The sequence below is a fragment of the Leptonychotes weddellii genome, chromosome 8, assembly GCF_054177405.1.
Source record: "Leptonychotes weddellii isolate Sample4059 chromosome 8, ASM5417740v2, whole genome shotgun sequence".
Taxonomy (NCBI): Eukaryota; Metazoa; Chordata; class Mammalia; order Carnivora; family Phocidae; genus Leptonychotes; species Leptonychotes weddellii.
In genome coordinates this window covers 64701989-64723480 of record NC_138376.1, presented here as the reverse complement: position 1 = coordinate 64723480, position 21492 = coordinate 64701989, and the positions used below count along the sequence as shown (strand labels likewise).

Here is a 21492-nt window from a genome sequence, read left to right as displayed (position 1 = left end):
ACCAGAGAAAGCCAACAATGTCCACCAAACCAATCACATAAGATCCCCCACTTTGAGTTAGCCCACCTCCAGCTTCCCCATGTCAACAACCTCTAATCAGAGAATGCCCGAAACCTTCCCCTTTTTTTCACTATCAAGCTCTCCCACTTCTCCTGCCTGCTTTGGAGTTTCTGCCAACTGCAAGTGATGGTGGTTGACTCCCTTGCTATAGCCAACTTTGAATAAATAGCCTCTGTTCCCATTTGGGTAGCCTTTGTTTATTTCCATACCTGATTTCAGTTGAAGAGATGGACAAAATATAGTAAGAAAAGGCTACAGATATAAAAGAGTTTGTTTCCTTCATACTCTAAATACTTGTTGTTTAAAATGACGAGGTACTGTAAAAAGAGTGAGTGGGAGGAATTCCGCTGAGTCAGACACAGATAAGAGTTTCAAGCCATGCTTTAGGAGCAGGCACCTCTTATGATTAAAGTGACTGAAAATCAGAAGGACAAGAGAGCTCAGTGCCTGTAGAGAAGATGTTGACAACAAGAGGGAACACTATCTGAGATATAACAGAGGTAATATTCTGCTCCTCAAAAAAAAAAAAAAAAAAAAAAAAATCCAAAAAAGAAAAGGGTATACTTTCAATGATTAGAGGAAGCTGAGAGTGCTTTAAATACTAGAACCTCATAGATTAGCACAATAGATGGATATAGAAAGAGAGAGCAAGCAACTACCATTGTTCTAGTTACTGGATGGTATAATTTGAGAATAGTTTCATCCTTCCGTACATGCTTAAAATTAGAAGACAATCTTACAAGGTAAAGCTGGCAAATTAATATGCAAAGAACTCTGTATACAACTCATTAGTTTATATAAGTAATTTAAATTACTAACTCTATGAGTAACAATACATTAAAGTTCCCCAACCTAGGGGCACCTGGGTGGCTCAGTCGGTTAAGTGGCTGCCTTTGGCTCAGGTCAAGATCCCAGGGTCCTGGGATCAAGCCCGTGTTGGGCTCCCCGTTCAGCGAGAGCCTGCTGCTCCCTCTCCCTCTGCCTGCTGCTCTGCCTACTTGTGTGCTCTCTCTGTCTCTCTGTCAAATAATAAAATCTTTTAAAAAATAAATAAATAGAAATAAAGTTCCCCAACCTATACCTCTCAGCCTTAGTGCCGTCTTCTTGGAAACCCCCTCACTAAGTGAGCCAAGTGGAGGAAGAAGCGATATGGAGGCTGAAGCGAAAAAGATGAGGCAGAGGTTCAAGCAAACAGCTAGGTTGTACACCCATGGAAGCCACAGGAGCAGACATAAGGAAAGCCAGAGGCCGGGGACGCTGGTACAAACTCTTGGACTGCATGCTGACTTTCTGGAACTTGATTCAATGGATCTAGAACATCCATTGCCATCTGATCGGAACAACACCTTTGAGAGACCCACCTTGCTCATACCAAAACTGTCCCTTTTGGTCCTATGCCCTGGACCTGTGACTTGAGGGACTAATTCTGTTTTCGTATATGGCTGAATGTAACATATATACAATAAATCATCTCTTCTGCTGTCTTAACTAAAGAAAAAAAAATCCCCAACCTATAAATAATTTTAGAAAATATTGTTACAAACCAATTTTATAGCTTTTCTTCTTAATTCCCATTCATTCCACTCATATGATCTCACAATTGTTGGTGGCAATATGTGCGTATCCGTCTGTGAGCTACTTTCAGACTTTGTAATTGGTTTTATATGTTTGTCAACATCCTTCATCTAAAGAAATCAAGTTTTGTAATTAGTAATTATTAAAAAACTAAGCATTATTTAGAGATAACTAAAAATATTTAGCTGAACTAACAAAAAGATTAGAAAAACAAGAATTTTTGAACGTGGAATATACTCATAAAGACAGCAAAGAAAATAAGCTTGTAGTTGTGAGCTAAATGAGATAACTTTCCTGGGCATTATGGCTTTCTTTGTACCTGACTTTGTGAACTTAATATGGGAGGCATACATTGGAAGAGAAAAACCTAACATCACTCATTCCTAATTCAAATGCCCCTCTCACATTGGTAGCATAAGCAAATACTTTGTTGAAAACTGACAGAAGTTTAAAATAGCCATTAAATATTAAATATAAATCACATTTGTTTAAAGTATCAAAACATCTTCAGGATATATCTTTTTTTAATGATAGTTGATGATGTGATTTTTAAAGTTTATTTATTTATAATCTCTACACCCAATGTGGGGCTTGAACTCATGACCCAGAGAAGAGAGTCACATGCTCTACCAGCTAAGCCAGCCAGGAGCCCCTAGGATATGTCTTAAACCCAAACTATGCATACACAGCATATAATCCAAGGTGGTTTGTTTTAGTTGGATATTTTGATTTTCTGCTGTGTCACTCACAAACTCACTATTAAAATATTAAATATTAACTCCAGGCTAAACAAGGTATGATTACACGGTATATGAAATTGCTGGAGGGGGTGGTAGAGGTCTAAAGAACTCAGATCATAGTGAAGAGAAGGGAGAGAAGATTAGCTTCTTTTTTTTTTTTTTTATTCTAGTATAACTAACAGGGTTATATTAGTTTCAGGTGTACAATACAGTGACTCAACAATTCTAAACATTACTCAGTGCTCTTCACGGTAAGTGTACTCTTGATCCCCTCACCTATTTCACCCATCCCCCCACACACACCTACCTCTCCTCTGACTACCACCAGTTTGTTCTCTATATTTAAGAGTCTGTCCCTTTTTCTCTTTGTCCATTTGTTTTTGTCTCTTAAACTCCACACATGAATAAAATCATATGGATTTGTCTTTCTCTGACTGACTTATTTCACTTAGCATTATGCCCTCTTGAGCCAACCATTTTGTTGCAAATGGCAAGATTTCATTCTTTTTTATGGCTGAGTAATATTCCTATAATATATATATTGCCCCATCTCCTTTATCCATTCAAGATTAACTTACTCCAAGGGGCGCCTGGATGGCTTAGTCGGTTAAGCATCTGCCTTCAGCTCGGGTCATGATCTCAGGGTCCTGGGATCAAGCCCCGCATCCAGCTCCCTGCTCATCGGGAAGTCTGCCTCTCCCTCCCCATCTGCCTTTTCACCCTGCTCATGCTCTCTCTCTCACTCTCTCAAATACATAAATAAAATCTTTAAAAAAAAATAAGATCTTTAAAAAAAAACTTCTTACTCCAAATCAAGCAATAGATAATCACTGATTGCCCTACCATTTAACATATCATTTTTGTCTTCAAAACGATGTTATGATATAGTTGGATAGATAAAACATGCTGCAAGATGATTAGCAATATTATACAATTCAAGTAAATGACTAGTAAATAATTATAAGGACCACAGCTTTGAAATATGAAGGTCACTGAAGAAGAACTGGGAATTAGATATACAGAAAGGGAAAAACAAGAACAAATAAATGGGGGGAAATTGTTCTTTAATGGAAAACTATGCATTATCTACATATAGCACACCTTTCTGATGATCTGATTCTAGCCTTTCACTGTCTTTGAGGTATCTTACAACTCCGTAAGTTATATATAAGTGGCAGCAAGGCCAAAACACTCTTGTCTATAGACAGGCAAATTCATAATGCCTTCAAGGTTTTTTATGGAACTTGACAATGTAATTCTCAAATTTATAATGGAAAGTCAAGAGTCAAGCATAGCCAAGTGTCTTTAGAGAGGCAAGTATGGGAGAACTTAGTCTATAGGCATCAAAACTTATTATAAGGCTCTAGTAAGATGAACAGAGAGCCTAAAAATTAAGCCTGTGCACAGAAGACACTGCAGATTCGGGGAAAGGACAGAGCACTGAACAAGTGGTCTGGGACAATTCACTACCCAAAAGGAAAAAAAGTTAAAATTAGATCTTCACCTCCCCCTAGACACAAAAATCAAATCCAAGTCAATTAAAGACTTGGGTGTGAAAGGTAAATCCATATTTGTTGTAAAACAATGTAGGAGAATATTTTTATGATCTAAGATACTTGAGGATTTCTTAAACAAGACACAAAAGTTGAAGACATGAAAGAAAAAGGAACAATAAACTACATATTAAATTGAAAAACTTTTATTTGTGAAAAGACACCACAAAAGAATAAAAAATATAAAACTGGGAGAGCCTAGAAACAAACCCATTCCGTAGGAGAATTGTTAATTCAATGGAGGTGTCATCGTACTGAGTGTCATCATATTGAAAACCATATATTATTATTATCATTACCAGTCACTGCTAGGATCACCTACAGTTTTAGAAGTAGGCAGAGTAAAAAATGTAACTAAAACCATTATGTTTTATTAAGACATAATTAATAAAACTGCTAATTATTTTTTTAAAAATGCTAAGTAAAGGGTACTTCTTATGGATGGGACAACCCAATATAATAAACATAAACAATTACTTGATTATTTCATTTGATTATTTTAATGCAATTCCAGTTAAAATCTCAGGAAGATTTTGGGGGAAACTTGCAAATTTATTAAGAAAATTACATGGATATATAAAGATTCATGCATGACTATCTAAGACAATTTTCAAAAAGGAAAAGGGAAAGGAAAGAGCTTGCCCTATCAGGTAATAAAATATACCAAAAAGTAACAGTAATGAAAGCAATATGGTACCAGTGCCGAGACAGACACACAGACCTGTTACCTTACAGCTCTAAGTTATCACCTGTGTTATCTGTGCTAAGTTCTTTTAATTTTAGATAAGGAAATACTATAGTTTCAATTATTTATCTAAATGTAGTATTTCTCTTCCAGAGTTTTCCAGTCTAATTCATCAACTTGACTCCTTTGTTTGTTTTCATTATTCTTTATGGATTTCATTAGTGTCCCTCTTCAAGGGTGAATCTCTTAGAGCATTAAAGGCCCTCTTCGGATCCTGTCTCTGCCTGGACTTAGGAACCATTCTACAACAAAGTCTGACTTTTTAATTAAGTATTCTTTTAAAAGTCATAAATTCTTGGGTGCCTGGGTGGCTCAGTCGTTAAGCGTCTGCCTTCGGCTCAGGTCATGATCCCAGGGTCCTGGGATCGAGCCCCGCATCAGGCTCCCTCCTCGGCAGGAAGCCTGCTCTCCCTTTCCCACTCCTGCTGCTTGTGTTCCTGCTCTCGCTATCTCTGTCTCTGTCAAATAAATAAATAAAATCTTTTTTTTAAAAAAAAGTCATAAATTCTTAAAATACTGACTCTGCTTACCTGAGAATATGGAATGAGGGTTTCGAACTGTTGATGAAGCTCCAGGAGCTGAATTAATTCTGTATTTTTTTTGGCCTTTTCTCTAATTAAATCAATATAATTTTCAGGATTTTCTGCAAATAAATATGCAGCATCTCTGGTATTGAAAGTGTAATACTTTTCTTTATATTTCAAAATCCCAATTGCTGGATTTCCTGAAAATTAAGAAAAGGAAATGAATTAGGCATGAAATATTAAGTGATTCTATGTTTGTAATACATCCATAAAACCATCCCCTATCTATTGCATACTTAACATATGACTTACATTTTTCATTTTGCTAAAATGGTACAATTTGCAATTCTCTTTTTAAAGATTTTATTTGTTTATTCATGAGAGAGAGAGAGAAAGAGAGAGGCAGAGGCAGAGGGAGAAGCAGGCTCCCTGCAGAGCAGGGAGCCCAATGCAGGACTCGATCCCAGGACCCTGAGATCATGACCTGAGCCGAAGGCAGACGCTTAGCTGACTGAGCCACCCAGGCGTCCCACAATTTGCAATTTTAAATTATACATTTTATTAAATTATATTTTATATGAAATTCATATTAAATTAATTTTAAAGTATGGTTTATATAAAAACTTACTATCCAGATATAAGGTGTTTGAAAATCTTTTATGAGAATCACTTAGTCGTCTGATGGTTTTTTCAAATCTCCTTTAACTAAACTAACTACTACAAGTATTGTTTTTAAAAATAATTCTATAAAAACTATAAAGATGGGACATCTTTTCCAAAATACAGGTTTCTTCTTCTTTTTTTTAAGATTTTTTTATTTTTAAGTAATCTCTATATCCAACGTGGGGCTTGAACTCAAAACCCCAAGATCGAGAGTCACATGTTCCACCGATCGAGCCAGCCAGGCACCCCCAATACAAGTTTCTATGTTAGAAAGTATTTCCCACTGTGAATAGATACTACATAAAATATGGATTATTAAATATCCACATAGCTGGTGAGAAACAGTAATACTGTCTTACTTATTTTTTCACTTGTTCAACAAAACTTATTGGCCTTATTCCTGGCACTAAGGATATAAAAGAAAACAAATTTCTCAGTAAATCAACAAATATACCATAGGCCAGAGAGTACTGCAGAAAACATAAAGCCAGCTAAACACATAGTAAAAGGAAGAGAGTGAGGTTGATATTTTAAATTGGGTGATCTAGGAAGTTTGAACAAAATGAAGGAGCAAGGTATGTAGCTTTATGTGGGATAGAGTTTTCCAAGTAGAGGGAATAGCAAGGCAAAGGCTCTGAGGTGAAAATATGTTTGGAATGCTCAAGAATAGAAAGAAGGCCAGTGAGCCTGGAGTAGTGACCAAGGGAGATTGGTTGACAAGGAAGTCAGTGACACCATCGCCTTCTTTCTAATAAAAAAGTAATACCCAACTATGAAATATAACAAAAGAAATAACAAAGAACAAAGAAAAGGAAGAGGTTATTGGTGTAAGGTAAATTAGAAATAATTTTGTCAGGGATGCCTGGCTGGCTCAGTCGGTTAAGCATCTGTCTTTGGCTCGGGTCATGATCCCAGGGTCCTGGGACGCAGTCCCACATCCGGCTCCCTGCTCAGCAGGGAGTCTGCTTCTCCCTCTGCCCCTCCCCCTGCTCGTGTTTTTTCTCTCTCTCTCTCAAATAAATAAATAAATAATTTTGTCAAACTCTTTTCATTCTAGCCCTAGCTGACTTTTTATTTCCAATTCATAGGGCACTTTTGGATGATAATTTCTGGTTTACTCTATTTTGGGGAAGCTCTCGTAATATATACATCATAGAGAGATTTTACTTGATAAAATACTGGCCATTTCCTTAGATCTGACTTATCCAGAAATCCTGACTCATGTTAATGGACTATAACCATAAAGTGACAGCATATTGTTTAATAAACATAACCAGCCAAATTAGTGTTGCTCTTTCAAGTCATTACTTTGGAAGATGATATATTTTAGTAATGTCATGTGAATTTCTAGAATCCTTCATTGGACATATGAGTCATCCATCTTTTTATGATACTGTGGCATCCATATTTCATTATATACACATTCCATCACTTATCATTTGTAGCATAATTTCTTGGTTATGTCAGTCTACCAGATTATTCTGTGAGTACTTCAAAGATGAAGATGGTCTGGATCATCTTTGTGGCTCCTTTCCTAGTTCATCATCAGATCCCATGAAATTTTAAAAAATGAGTAAGTTAAAAAAAAAGTGAGTAAGTGACAACAATAGCACTTTATTCAAAGAAAAAATGGGGAAGTCCAAGTAAGGTTGTTCCCAACAATATACCTGGAAGGAGAAGACCATCTGTTGCAGCAAATGTGTAAGCACAAAATCCCCGATACTGAATTAACAATTTATCAAAATTTGCTGTTGTTTCTGGGAAAAGCCATTCTTGTTTTCTGAAATCCACCAGATGTACTCTATCTTCTAAAATGAAAGAGGAGGACAAGAAAAACTTTAATCAATGAGAAGAGTAAACAACCCAAGGAAAGGAGCAGAAAAGACTGGCTGCTATGTGACTAAAATAGAGATAGATAAGCTTCATTCAAGACAGTAGAGCTCTTCGTAATATACTAGGTGGCCAAATACTTTGAATGTGATGCTCATACACTAGGACTATTGCTTCTTGAAACAGCAGAGAATGTTCTGAGCAGAAAGATTCAAGAAAGTATCTCTCAATAACTTACTTTTGATAACAAGGTGTACAATTTTTGTTCTTTACACTTTAAAAATTCTTCCTAATCGTGGTTGGTTTACTTATTTACATGTGATAAACACATTGTCTAAATTTTCTTCTCCAAACAAAAACACGTATTTATAAAACATCAATCCCCAAGGGTCTTAGCTTTTGCAATCCTTATACTAAGCTTCTGGGCAAGGCTCTGTATCAAAACAGCAGATACCACAGATGCCCTTGTGGCCACAGCTAGAAGTAAATGCAAATGTTGGGAAAAATAAACCTTCCTTCTTTTTTCCTGATATGCCTGAAAGCCTCAAAACAGTGATGAGATGTGGCAAGTGCTAATTAAATTCTTTTAGAAGAGTATTAGGTCTCCCAATTCACTGGGATCAGTAACGGGATAGTGTCCTATTGAATATAAAGTTGTGGCATATGGAGGGAAACGACATGTTAACTCTTAAGAAGTAAATTGTTTTGCCAACATGGTTGAGTTTAGTATCTACTGTTGAAGTGACTTTAACTTTTCAGTTTCACGTAGTATCTGTGTATATACGCTGTTGTAATAAAATAAAAGGAGTACGAAAAACTTGAAGTGGAAGGATGCCTTTGAGTCTCTCTAATTTAGTTTTCAGGGGCTTTTTTATTCTAATAGTTTAAGAATGGAAACAGCACTTCATTTTTATTTTCTACTTTTACAAAATTAGAATTTGAAAAGGACATTTAGAGAGTAAATTATCTAATTTCAATTTCTGGAAAAACCTTTTTAGGCAACAACTCCTAGACTCTATTTTGGCATTTCTCATTAACTTCAAGTTGTCTGTAACTAAGACAGAAGACACCAAAAAAGTAAAAAGCAGTCTGTTGATAAAGACAGCCTTTCCATAAGAATCAATGTGTCTCTTAAAGGGTCTAAAATAAGTTCAAATTTACAGGGATAAAATTCATTGATTTATAAATTTCAGCCTGACTCTGAGGAAGATATAGGGCAAACAGCATTCCAAAGAAATAGAGCTTTACTTGCAACAAATATGGCAATGATTAATATCCTTTTCTACTATGAATCAGTCAATAATAAAATCATTAAGACTACAATAGAAACACATAGGAAAGGAACATCATTGTCAACTAAAACACTGACAATAACATTAAGAATGTTCATTGCGGGATAGTAAGGTACTCAGTGGATATATTTTCTGTTTTCTGCATTTTCTATGACAAACATTAGTACTCTTTGAATCAAGAAAGATGCCTAATACCTTATCAGGAAGATAGTGCATAAAAATTTTACCTTTTTTTTTTTTTTTTAAGTAAACTCTACACCCAACGTGAGGCTTGAACTCATGACCCTGAGATTCAGGGACCCATGCTCCTTGGACTGAGGCTGCCAAGTGCCCCAAGCATGAAAATTTTAAAAGAAAAGAGTGACTTTATTCTAGAGGCAATTTGAAGAGGAAGAGGAAGTCAAAGATGATTTCTATTACCCAGGTGTTCCTTCACCCTACACACATCAGTTTTCACAGTCAGCCCATCAAGAAGATTCTGTATGACTTTCTCAGGAAAGAGTAGCTCATGAGCACCCAGGAATGGTTCAAGATGAGTTGTTAAATTACTGAGGACACTAATCAAAACAGTTTCATCCTGGAAGCTAGTCCACAGGTTGGAAAGTGCGATGAAGATGGGCTGAGGAAGAGAAAGCAATGTTCAAAATACAACTGTCTAATAAAATTATAAATCACTGTACTCTTAACAAATTTGTATTTGTAAAGAAATTAATTCTTCCAGAAGACAAGTCAAAGTCTCCTGAGGTTAAACAATAAAATCTACATGGTAACTGGACTCATAAGTTATGAGAAAAAAACTTCTATTTTATTTCAAAGCATTTTATCTGGGAGTGATTGTCATAAAGTTAATTTACCCAAAAAAGCCAAACACTTATGGATGCTTGACCTCAAAAGGTCAAGGGGAAATAGCTTCCTTTTTAAAAAAAGCTAAATATGACTCATTACTCTTAGATTTATCTGGCTCAATCATGATTCAAAAGAACCTGGAAAATCTAGAGATACATCTTAGGGCATATCTTGTGAGCAGCAAGTTAAAGATTTTAGGTCAGTGAGATAAAGTTTTTTATTCATATTAAAGGTCACTGACTTACAGAACAAACATTAAAAAAATTAATCAGGCCCCACTAATAAGTGAAACAGCTTAGCCTTTTGTTTCTTGGTTTTTAAAACCGAATATTAGGAATGGTTACAGAAAATTCTCAGAGCCTCAAAATGCTCTATAAAATACTGCATGTGCATCTTATACCTCCTTAGGGCTACCAGATTTGCCCATAAGGTGGTGCAGATAATCAGAAAGTCAGTATACATATAGGCCCGGTAAACACAGTGATTATCCTCTGCCTCTTCATAGAGGTCACAAGTTACACCACCTCTTTGCTGAAGGCAATTTTTAACCAGCCCCTGTGAACATGTTTTCAATGTTGCCTTATGGATTCATTCTGCTGCCACAATCTTTACTGAAATTGTGGCTACCATAATATAGATCTGCATCTCCTTTAGTAGCAATGGCCTGCAAGGGCGATTCCTTCATCTGACTTACACTACTACTACAAAATAACTGTAAAGAACAGGATCAACTTGTATAGAACAAATATTCTATTTTTAGTAATTAAATATAATTATAATTACTTCTGATTCAGTTGTATAGGACTCAAAGGTATATTCACCCTTAAGCAAGGTCAAAGTTGATAGCAAATACTTACAAAGACTTGTGACGTTGGGACAGCTGTCTTTGATTTTACAATCATTTTTAATTGTTCCAGTTGGGCTCCTAACTGCTTTATCATCATTTCTACTTCTTGAGCACAGGTAATTATATCTGACTGTGAAGACAATATAATTTACATTAATATTTTTATAATTTCACTATAAAAATCGTGTGTTTTAAGCCCTACCCGCTCCCTATATCCCCTGAAGGTAAGCACAATGAGAGCAGAAATTCTCTTGTTCCTGGTATCCCCAAACCAAGAACAGTATTGGCATATGGAGGGTGCTCCAGAAATATTTGTTGGATGGATGAACCTTTTGAAATACAGTGGCTATAATTTTTCCCAAAGGAATTCTTTTTCTCAAGGTATTCTTCCATATGCCGTATAATTGCATTCCTGAGAAGTGAATCCTCTGACCCAGCTTTGTTCAGCTGTTATTTCCCCACTTCTCCATAATAAAATGAGGTGTTCCTCTGAAAACTATTCTGATACCAGGATTTTTACAAATTACATCCAAGAATGCAGAAAAATCTTAAAAAGCACATCACTGAAAGAAAAACAATGTATTTCTGATATGACACTAGTAATCTGAAAATAAGGTGTTAATAAGCATCATATTAAATACTTCTAAGTGTAAAAAAAGGGTAGACTATAAATAGGAAAACCAAGATATTGAAAGGTAAAAAATTGCCCAAGGACACAGTTTAATAAAGGGTGGAATCATGGTTCTGTCCCAGACCGCTGGAAGCCAGAGCCCAGCTCTTACCCATTATACTGTACTGCCTGAGATGCGACCGGAAATGGCAGTGGTTTGGGCTTATCAGTACAGTGCAAAAGAGTGACAGTTACTTGAAGAGAAAAAAAATGCATCTGAGTCTTCAGATACTTGTAGTCAAACCACATGCTTTACTAGACTATTTTTAAATGACAAATAAGTACTTCATAAAAATACCAAATTTTACTGTATTTCAACTAACAAAATTTTTTATTCACAAATGTAACATGCATCCTGTTTTAAATGTACCCATACTATTCTTTAAGCATCTCCCTTCCCCTTGCTTCATGCTCCATGTAATTCTGCCTATCCCATCTAATAAGTCTCTCATCTACCCCATAGAGTTTTCCCCCTTCTTTGTTAGTTTTATTTTAGAAATCAAATATGAAAATGGCATCCTTAAAGTCTCTTTAGATTTGTGCAACAGCAACAAGAAATAGAAATAAACCTGCATATGCTCTTCAAAGTAAAATTTACATTCAACACATAACTTCTTTAAGTCTATAACTGAAGATACTCTAGACTTTCTCCCTGGAGCTATGTTTTCAGGGACTCATAGAGGAGGCACACAGAACTTTTTTTGATTTTTCCTGATAATGACCTAAAACAATCACTCTGTTTACATTTATCTAAAAGAACTCGTTCACAACTAGGTGGAAGTTTTAGTTGTAAAGTTGGTCCTCACAAATAAATAGATATTCTGTGTTCATGGAGTAGAAGAATTAATATTGTTAAAATGTCCATACTACCCAAATCAATATAAAGATTCAGTGAAATCCCTGTCAAAATTCCAATGGTATTTTTCCAAGAAACAGAATAACAATCCTAAAATTTGTATGGAGCCATAAAAGACCCCCAAGTAGCCAAGTAATCTTGAGAAAGAAGAACAAAGCTGGAGGCATCATGCTTCCTAATTTCAAACTATATTACAAAGCTGTAATAATCAAAACAGTGTGACAGTGGCATAAAAAGACACACAGATCAAGAGAACAGAACGGAGAACCCAGAAATAAATCCATCATACATGTTCAACTAATTTATGGCAAAGAAAGCAAGAATGTACAATGGGGGAAAGGACAGTCTCTTGAATAAATAATATTGGCAAAACTGGACAGCAACATGCAAAAGAAGGAAACTAAACCCCTACCTTAAGCCATACAGAAAATCAACTCATACTGGATTAAGGACTTGAATGTAAAACCCAAAACCATGAATTTCTAGAAGAAACATAGGACAGTAAGCTTCTTGATATCAGGCTTGGTGATGGTTTTTTGGATTTGACACCAAAAACAAAGGCAACAGGAGCAAAAATAAACAAGTGGGTCTATAATCAAACGAAAAAGGTCTATGGCAAAGAAAGCCATCAACAAAATGATAAGGCAACCTGCTGAATGGGGGAAAATATATGCAAATCATATATCTGATAAGAGGTTAATATCCAAAATATACAAAGAACTCATACAAATAAATAGCAAAAAAAAAAAAAAAAAAAAAACCCAAAAAAACAAAAACAAACAAGAAACCCAAACAATCCAATTAACAAATGGACAAAAGATCTGAATAACATTTTTCCAAAGAAGATATACAAATAGCCAACAGGTACACAAAAAAGTGCTCGACGTCACTTACCATTAGGGAAAGGCAAATTAAAACCACAATGAGATACCACCTTACACCTGTTAGTATCAAGAAGACAAGAGAGAACAAATGTTGGCAAAAATGGGGAGAAAAGTAAACCCTCGCGCACTGTTGGTGGGAAAAGTAAATTGGTGCAGCCACTATGAAAAACAGTATGAAGATTCCTCAAAAAATTAAAAATAGAACTATCATATGATCTAACAATTCCACTTCTGGGTATATATCCAAAGGACATAAAAACAGTAACCAGAAAAGATAAATGCACCCCCATATTCTTTGCACCATTATGTACAACAGTCAAGACAAGGAAGCAACTTAAGTGACCACTGATGGATGAACAGATAAAGAAAATATGGCATACAGACCCCTGGGTGGCTCAATCGGTTACGCGTCTGCCTTCGGCTCAGGTCATGATCCCAGGGTCCTGGGATTGAGCCCCACATCGGGCTCCCTGCTCAGCGGGAGGCCTGCTTCTCCCTCTGCCTGCCACTCCCCCTGCTTGTGTTCCCTCTCTCTCTTCCTCCCTCCCTCTGTCAAATAAATAAATAAAATCTTGAAAAAAAAAAAGAAAATATGGCATATATACACAATTAATATTATTCGGCCATAAAAAAAGAAGGAAACCCTGCCACTTGTGACAACATGGATAGACCTTGAGGGTGTTGTGCTAAGTGAAATATGTCAGAGAAAGACAAATATTATATGATCTTACTTGTATGTGGGATCTAAAAAAACTAAAAATAAGAAAAAAAACCCAATCTCATAAATACAGAGAACAGACTGGTAGTTGCCACGGGCATGAGGTGGGGGTGGGGGTGAAATGGGGGACAGGGGTCAAAAGGTAAAAACTTCCAGTTATAAGATAAATCCTGGGGATATAATGTAACAGCATGGTGACTATAGTTAAAAATACTGCATCGTATATTTCAAAGTTGCTAAAAGAGTAAATCTTAAAAGTTCTCATCACACACACAAAATTTTGTAACTCTATAGTGAAGGATGATTTTGCAATATACACATATACTTAATCAATACGTTGTATAACTGAAACCAACATAATGTTATGTATCAACGATATCTCAATAAAAAAGTCAGTTTCACTTAAGAATATCTTTGATGATGCAGTAAAAGTATTAATTTTATTAAATTTTGATCCCTAAGTACAAGCTTACACACAGAGAAGTTACGCTATTTCCTCAAGGACACAGATTTAGTAAGTGGCAAAGTCAGGATGAGTACCCATGCGTTCTGGTTGCAGAGCCCACGCTCATCACTGATACCCTCGACTTACTGTCCTTCTAGCTGAGAATGAGAACTCCAATGAGACTCTCAGACTGTAAGTTAGCTGAATATGCTCCATGGGTGAAAGCCCTGAGAAGATGTGATATAATGAACGACATTCTCTACAACATCCTTACGTTATGAGTGACCGTCTCCAAAGGTTCCTTCTTCTGATATCTCTTCCCAACACAGATGACAAAGTGAATGTGAGACTCTTACTCCTGTGGACCTGCATGCACTTTAAGATAAACTGATTGTAAAATCCTCTTAGTATCTGACTAGTTACACAAGGCTGATGGCCACAACTCAGTGTTAGAGGAACATCTACCCAAAAGGATGATTTGGTTTAGAACAGCTGATCTAGAGTCCTCATTTCTGAGGGCAATTACATAGTAGGACAGTTGTGAGGACCACCTCCTAGGTTGTTGCAATGAAGTCATGTCATCTGGATTTTTATCTTCCTATTCTTTACAGTGAAGATAAGAAGACAGATCAAGTGCACCCAGAAGTAGTAACAAGTCATTAATTAAGATACAAGTTAAAAACACATCCTGCTCCATCCTTCAAGACGTTAGTATTCACTCATATAAAAGACGGTCCACTGACCCTGAGTCTCAGAGTTACTGGAAGGTAGAGGTTGTGTAAAGGTAAACAGTGACCACTGGGATAAATGTGTTATTTAACTTGATGAGAGAAGTTGCTTTCACAATGTAGATATACATCAAATCCTCACATTGTACACTTTGAATATCTTACAGTGTTGTCAACTGTACCTCAATAAAGCTAAAAAACCCCCCCAAAACAAAACAAAACCAAAAAAACATTGACTGGTAGGAACACAGCTTGCTGCCAAGATGTAGTTAACAAACTGTGTGCCCTAGAACCCTAGGGTGGAATGGGGATGTTCCTTGGTGAAAAGGTCCTTCAATCCTTTCATCTAGATACCTGTTTTGTATTTTTGGGATTCTGAGTGAGTTTCCATCTGAAAGTAAGTGCTCTGCCACTTCTAAAAAAAGTTTAAAATCACTACTTTACCAAATTTTCCAACTATTTGGGGATACTGTTTAGCTTGTCCATTAAATCGAAAAATATTAGCAATAAAAATCTTTTCAACCAACTTTTACAACAACAAATAATTACATAAAAATTATTTAGGTGCTAACTATCTGCCCAAAAATACATTAGATACTTGCTCAGTGTGAAAACAATACAGTGTTACTCACACACACATACACACCACTGCTTGACCACAGCATGCTAACGATCATTTTGCTGGGCACCAAAGGGAATCAACAACTAGAAATCAATTCCTATCAATATTTTCCATTAAAATAAAAATCCAACTTCCCTATTTCTATTTCTGTTCCCAGCCCCACAGATGCAATATAAACTGGGCAGTTATGAAGTTTGCCTCCTTTAGCAATGACCTGATTCTGCCTTTTGTGGAGCCCCGTAACATGTAAAGTGGTTGCCACATAACAAAAAAGCCAAATCTTATGACATTCGCTCACCAAAATGATCTGAAGGAAGACCTCGTACTGCCGCACATTATACAGTGCTTCTTTTAACATACACGGCTGAAGCTCTGTACGCAGGAGCGGGTTGTTGGCTGCCTTCTCAAGGACGGCCGTGTAGCGGTAGGCCTGGTCCTGGGCAGTCCGAAGTTGGGAATCAATGTGCTGCGTGGTGGCTGGGATTGCTTCGTGCAGAATGGCTGGCACTGGTTTTAAAAGGATATCAAGAGACATGAAAGAATCTACGAAAAGCCTAGAAAGTAATAACTCGAGCATTACATTGAGTTCATCTTTTTCTCAACCAAATGAATAATAACAAGACGTAACATATGTCATGTGTTTCTTCTCACACCATGAAGGAAAGAATGGGGGGAGGGGAACACCTGTCCGAACAAAAGATACTGTCAGAATGATAACCAAAAGGTAGCAGGTCAGTTTTTGCCACTAAAATATAGAAAAATCTAAAGAATAGGGCGCCTGGGTGGCTCAGATGGTTAAGCATCTGCCTTTGGCTCGGGTCATGATCCCAGGGTCCTGGGATCGAGTCCCGCATCGGGCTCCCTGCTCAGCGGGGAGCCTGCTTCTCCCTCTCCTTCGGCCTCTCTCCCTGCTCATGTGCTCTCTCTCTCTCTCTCTCTGTATCTCTGTGTCTCAAATGAATAAATAAAATCTTTAAAAAAAAAAAAGAAAGAAAGAATAGATAGGCTTTGGTATTATGTGCTACTGGCCATGGGCCTCTAGAAAAGGCATATTTTGTGAAAAAAAAGAAACCGATGAGGATACTGAAAAATAACAGAATAGTCTAGCAAGATAGGAAATTTTATAAAGAATGGGAATTTGACTTTCTAGAACTTTCTAAAAACTTTCTAGTTTTTCTATTTTAAAAACTGACCCTATTATACTAGATAAGTGATCTAGTAACAGACGCTAACACCTTATCAGTGGGCCTACATAAGGAAGTCCCTTCTCCTGAGCCCCTGATCAAATATTTCATGAGTGCTTTCAAACTCAGAGATGATGAATGCATTAAGTACAGAACAGCACAGTAAATGCTCCTGGATTTGCAGATTTGCAAGTATCTCCTCTTGGACCTCTCCATTCCATTGGTTGCATCAATCACTCTTCTCTTCTCAGGGTGATTTTTATTTTTAGATCACTGAGTTTTACTCCCTTTTGGTTATCTGACTTGGAATAAAGAACACAGAGCCCAACGAACTGGAGAGGCTGGCCTTCAGGCAGACCCCTCATTCCTTCCACTGATTCACTCTCCCACACTAGCTTCGTGTACTATAATGCTGCAAGTCTTGCCCCAGCAAAATTAAAAATTACTATCCATTATGAACAGTAACTGTACCTAAGGTAGAGTCAAAACTGCATACCTTAGGGGCACCTGGGTGGCTCAGTCAGTGAAGTGTCCAACTCTTGACCTCAGTTCAGGTCATGATCTCAGGGTCATGAGGTTGAACCCCACATTGCACTCTGTGCTGAGTGTGGAACCTGCTTAGGATTCTCTCCCTCTCCCATGCTCCCCCCCCCACTCACATGCACTCTCTCTCCCTCTCTAAAAAAAAAAAAAAATTTAATTTAATTTAATTTAATTTAAAGACCCAGCATACCTTAAATCTAAGAATGCCGGTGAAATACTGTGCATTATTTTCCTCACTGTGTGAGTTAGATTTTAAACCTCCATAACCTGCAGACTTCACCTAATGATATACCTACAGTCATCAATGCCTTCTCCTCCCTTTCCACAGTCTCGGTTAAATAAGCGAATCCCAGTAACAATCATGGTGAGTTCTTTCAGTTGGCGTTCTTTGTCCTTCTTAGAAAGTGTTAGAAATGTCCCAAGCTCAGCCTGAGGAAAAATACTCTGCAGGGCAGCTAAAACAAACCACAAAAAGGACAACAAAATGGTAGAATACAGATATCAGAACTTAAATCACAGGTTTCTTTCAGCACAAAGTTTAGAGGCCTGTCTTGATAGAGCTACTTATATGATTCTTTAAATTTCTGATACCTAGTTACGGAATACATTGCAAAATTTATCACATATCAAAGCTGGGCTACTGAAAATAATGCCATTGCTTTGTGTCTCTTTTCAGTAATTAAGCACCGTCAGTAATGTTTTGACAATGGGCATTAAAACAAGCTTTCTAGGGCGCCTGGGTGGCTCAGTTGATTAGGCGACTGCCTTCGGCTCAGGTCATGATCCTGGAGTCCCTGGATCGAGTCCCGCATCGGGCTCCCTGCTCAGCAGGGAGTCTGCTTCTCCCTCTGACCCTCCTCCCTCTCATGCTCTCTGTCTCTCATTCTCTCTCTCTCAAATAAATAAATAAAATCTTAAAAAAAAAAAAAACAAGCTTTCTAATTAGGATTCTGAGTAGAAAAATCGCTGTTTTAAAATAATTGTGGAGGAGGGCGCCTGGGTGGCTCAGTTGGTTAAGCGACTGCCTTCGGCTCAGGTCGTGGTGCCGTAGTCCTGGGATCAAGTCCCACATCAGGCTCCCAGCTCAGCGGGGAGCCTGCTTCTCCCTCTGACCCTCTCCCCTCTCATGCTGTTTCTCTCTCTCAAATAAATAAATAAAATCTTTAAAAAAATAATAATAATAATTGTGGAGGAAAGCCATTAAAGGCTAGAAATTTTGCCTATTCCTTACCTTAAATTAATAAAGTGGGCAAAGACTTCCTGAGGATAAAACAGTGTCCTTTTCCATCATCTGTTTTAGATGACAGACGCAACTCCTTTCCTGACTATGAAATCTCCCTTTCCGGCGGTCCCCATCCCCCAGCCGGCTTGGTACTCTTAATCACACTGCCGGTGTTTCTCTCATAGGGAGTGATGGGTCCCTGGATAGGTACAGCTTTAAGAAAATTAACAACACACACCTTCCAGAGCTGCTGCTTGGGTTTTAGAGCTGATACACAGTGTAAAAGGAGTCTGGCTAAGTTTTAAGCTCTTATTTATGCTGATTTTTTTTTTCTTTCAGATAAAAAGGGAACCTCAGTCTTCAATACTTTGAATTTAACCTCTTTTATAAGATACAAATGTTCACATCTTTTCACATGTGGAATGGAAATTATATAGGTTTTTTTTACCTGTTGCCTCTCTGACAATCTTGATATCGGTAGGAGATCCCAGCCCAGAGTGTAGTAAGATGTAGCTGACAATCTTACGGTAGAGGCTTTCCAGTTCTTCTCTAGCACATGCTCTGTTATCCGTGATTTCTCTCATAATGGAGCCTAACCTAGACTCCAAGACTCGGTGATGTTCTTCAAGAAATTCCTCTAAAATTGGCAAAGGACAATATTCCATATATTTGATTTAGAATCCTCACATAAGAAAGAATGACCAGAGAAAAAAATGGCTTGGGTATGGCAATTCTATTGCACAAAAACGAGCATTTTCTTAAGGTGTACTAATCAAAATAAAAAACACACAGTGGCCAGCATGTAACCTCAAGGCAAAAATCTGGTAGGAAAGATTTATTGCAGTGCTTTAAATGGCATACTTTGTCAAAATACCTAAGACTTTCAACAGACAATCCAAACAGTAATACCCAAAAGGGTTAAAACCTCCTAATTAAGCAGAAAGTATAGAGGGCAAGTTATAATATATATATATTATAAACATATACAGTAAAAATATACATACTATACATACATTTACACATAACATCCCATGTAAGTACAGGTGGCATGTTACATGCAAGCACATACAGTAGAAATACACATGTATGTAGTGTAAATCTTCCTGTTCAATTATGTGTATTTTTATTTTAGTTCTAGATAAATTTCCTTTGAATAGCATTATTGATAGTATGATGTTGCATCAAGAACTGTTTCCCTTTCCCCTCTTCCCGTGACACGAAGAGGTCTGGGCTTAATTGTGGCAGCCACAATCCACCAGCAGTACAATTCTTGCAACTAGCTCAGTAAGACACCCCATTTTACTATTTCAAGGGCAATAATTCACGTATCAACCATGCACCGTTCACACCTATACTCTTACCACAAAAGCTACTGAGAACTTTATGCAAACTTTAAAAATCTAAAAAACAGGTGGTGCCTGGGTGGCTCAGTCGTTAAGCGTCTGCCTTCGGCTCAGGTCATGGTCCCAGGGTCCTGGGATCGAGCCCCGCATCGGGCTCCCTGCTCTGCGGGAAGCCTGCTTCTCCCTCTCCCACTCCCCCTGCTTGTGTTCCCTCTCTCGCTGTGTCTCTCTCTCTGTCAAATAAATAAAAAATCTTAAAAAAAAAAAAATTAAAAAAAAAAAATCTAAAAAACAGTTTCATCAATTCCATGATTACTTATCACTTTAACATCTCATTAGCATTATGCAAAAAAGCAAGATACATAATGTATACATGGAGCATAAGCGAAAGTTCAATACATAGAGGGAAAAAAAGACAACAAAAATCACCAAATGGTTAGGAATGATTCCATTACAGTGCGGCAAAGGCAGTCTAGTCTTTAGAGAATTTATTTTCCTTTTCCTCTTGTTGCCAGTGTGTCTTTGATGTATATATTAAACTATTTACCTAAGGAAATATGTCCTGAACTTAAATTTCCCATCATTCATTTCATTTTGGTATAGTTATCTAATTTAGGTAAGCATTATAAGATAATAATATAAACCAAAAACAAACCAAAAAAATCAGCAAGTTAGAAACTTTCAACTCAGTGGGCTGGTTGTTTTAATTTCTAATTATTGTGTATTATTAGTGATAAAACATTTAAAACACGATAGATTGTTCATTGTCAACCAAATAAAGCCCTTATTACCTGAAATACAATAGGAATCTTTCAAAAAGGGTATCAAAAAAGTACATATATGTTACCTCGACTTGTATAATTCATATCAAAGTAGACTTGCATCTTAATGGTGTCCAGGGATGGATTTTTACTATCCAACAGCCGAGACACACAAAGCTAGAAAAGAATGCCCATGAATGTTTCTAGTTATATTTTCTGGAATACTCAGAAGCATTTTTTAAAGGTATTTTCAAAAAAATTAAGACAATCATCTAAGCAATGGTTTCTGATGTTTATCCACCAATAACCTCTTCTATTATTATTTTGCTCCTTGAGGACTTCATGCTTCATAGTTTACCCAACGACAACAGGAAGTAATAAGTTATTTCCCTGAGATCAATAATATCACCATACTCAGGGGGCTAACAGCCCAGCTGAAGGCAAGAAACTTGACACCTTGGCTAGTCTATGCAGTCTGAATGTGGGTAAGTGCTCCATGAAGGTTACACTCCTGTCCAGAGCTCACCTAGAGCTCCTCATTACGATTTATTTGAACCTTGAACAACACTTCTTTGCTGATTTGGGGGGTTACTTGCATTTTATGAAAAGCTGTTCCTCTGCTCACAACATTTCTCTAGCTTTGCCTTCTATTTCAGAATGTCTTCCTCTGGTCTTTTTCTCCCACTTTCCTCCCACATAGATGGCTCATTCCACTTCTCTGCCTTGTCCCTTTAGATTAGATGAACAACCTGAATTTTTCTTTTCTCTCCTCTCCTCCCCTCTCTTCCCTGTCTCACCCCTTAGGCTTTATATCTACAGCTGGCAGGCACATCAGCACCAA

At 37.1% G+C, this 21492-nt stretch overlaps 1 protein-coding gene across 3 annotated transcripts in view; it reads right to left on the bottom strand.

Moving 5' to 3' along the window:
- CFAP206 (cilia and flagella associated protein 206) overlaps window positions 1-21492 on the bottom strand; it is a 45996-nt gene that overhangs the window by 3311 nt on the left and 21193 nt on the right. For 2 of the 3 annotated variants that reach the window (XM_081828622.1, XM_081828623.1), the window contains exons 4-12: window positions 20738-20828; window positions 18996-19184; window positions 17622-17780; window positions 15897-16105; window positions 10686-10805; window positions 9403-9601; window positions 7528-7668; window positions 5204-5397; window positions 1605-1745 (exon numbers count right to left, since the gene is read on the bottom strand). In XM_081828622.1, coding sequence (XP_081684748.1) covers window positions 1605-1745; window positions 5204-5397; window positions 7528-7668; window positions 9403-9601; window positions 10686-10805; window positions 15897-16105; window positions 17622-17780; window positions 18996-19184; window positions 20738-20828 — 1443 coding nt within the window. The remainder of the gene's footprint in view (window positions 1-1604; window positions 1746-5203; window positions 5398-7527; window positions 7669-9402; window positions 9602-10685; window positions 10806-15896; window positions 16106-17621; window positions 17781-18995; window positions 19185-20737; window positions 20829-21492) is intronic. The other variant, XM_081828624.1, reaches the window with a different exon arrangement.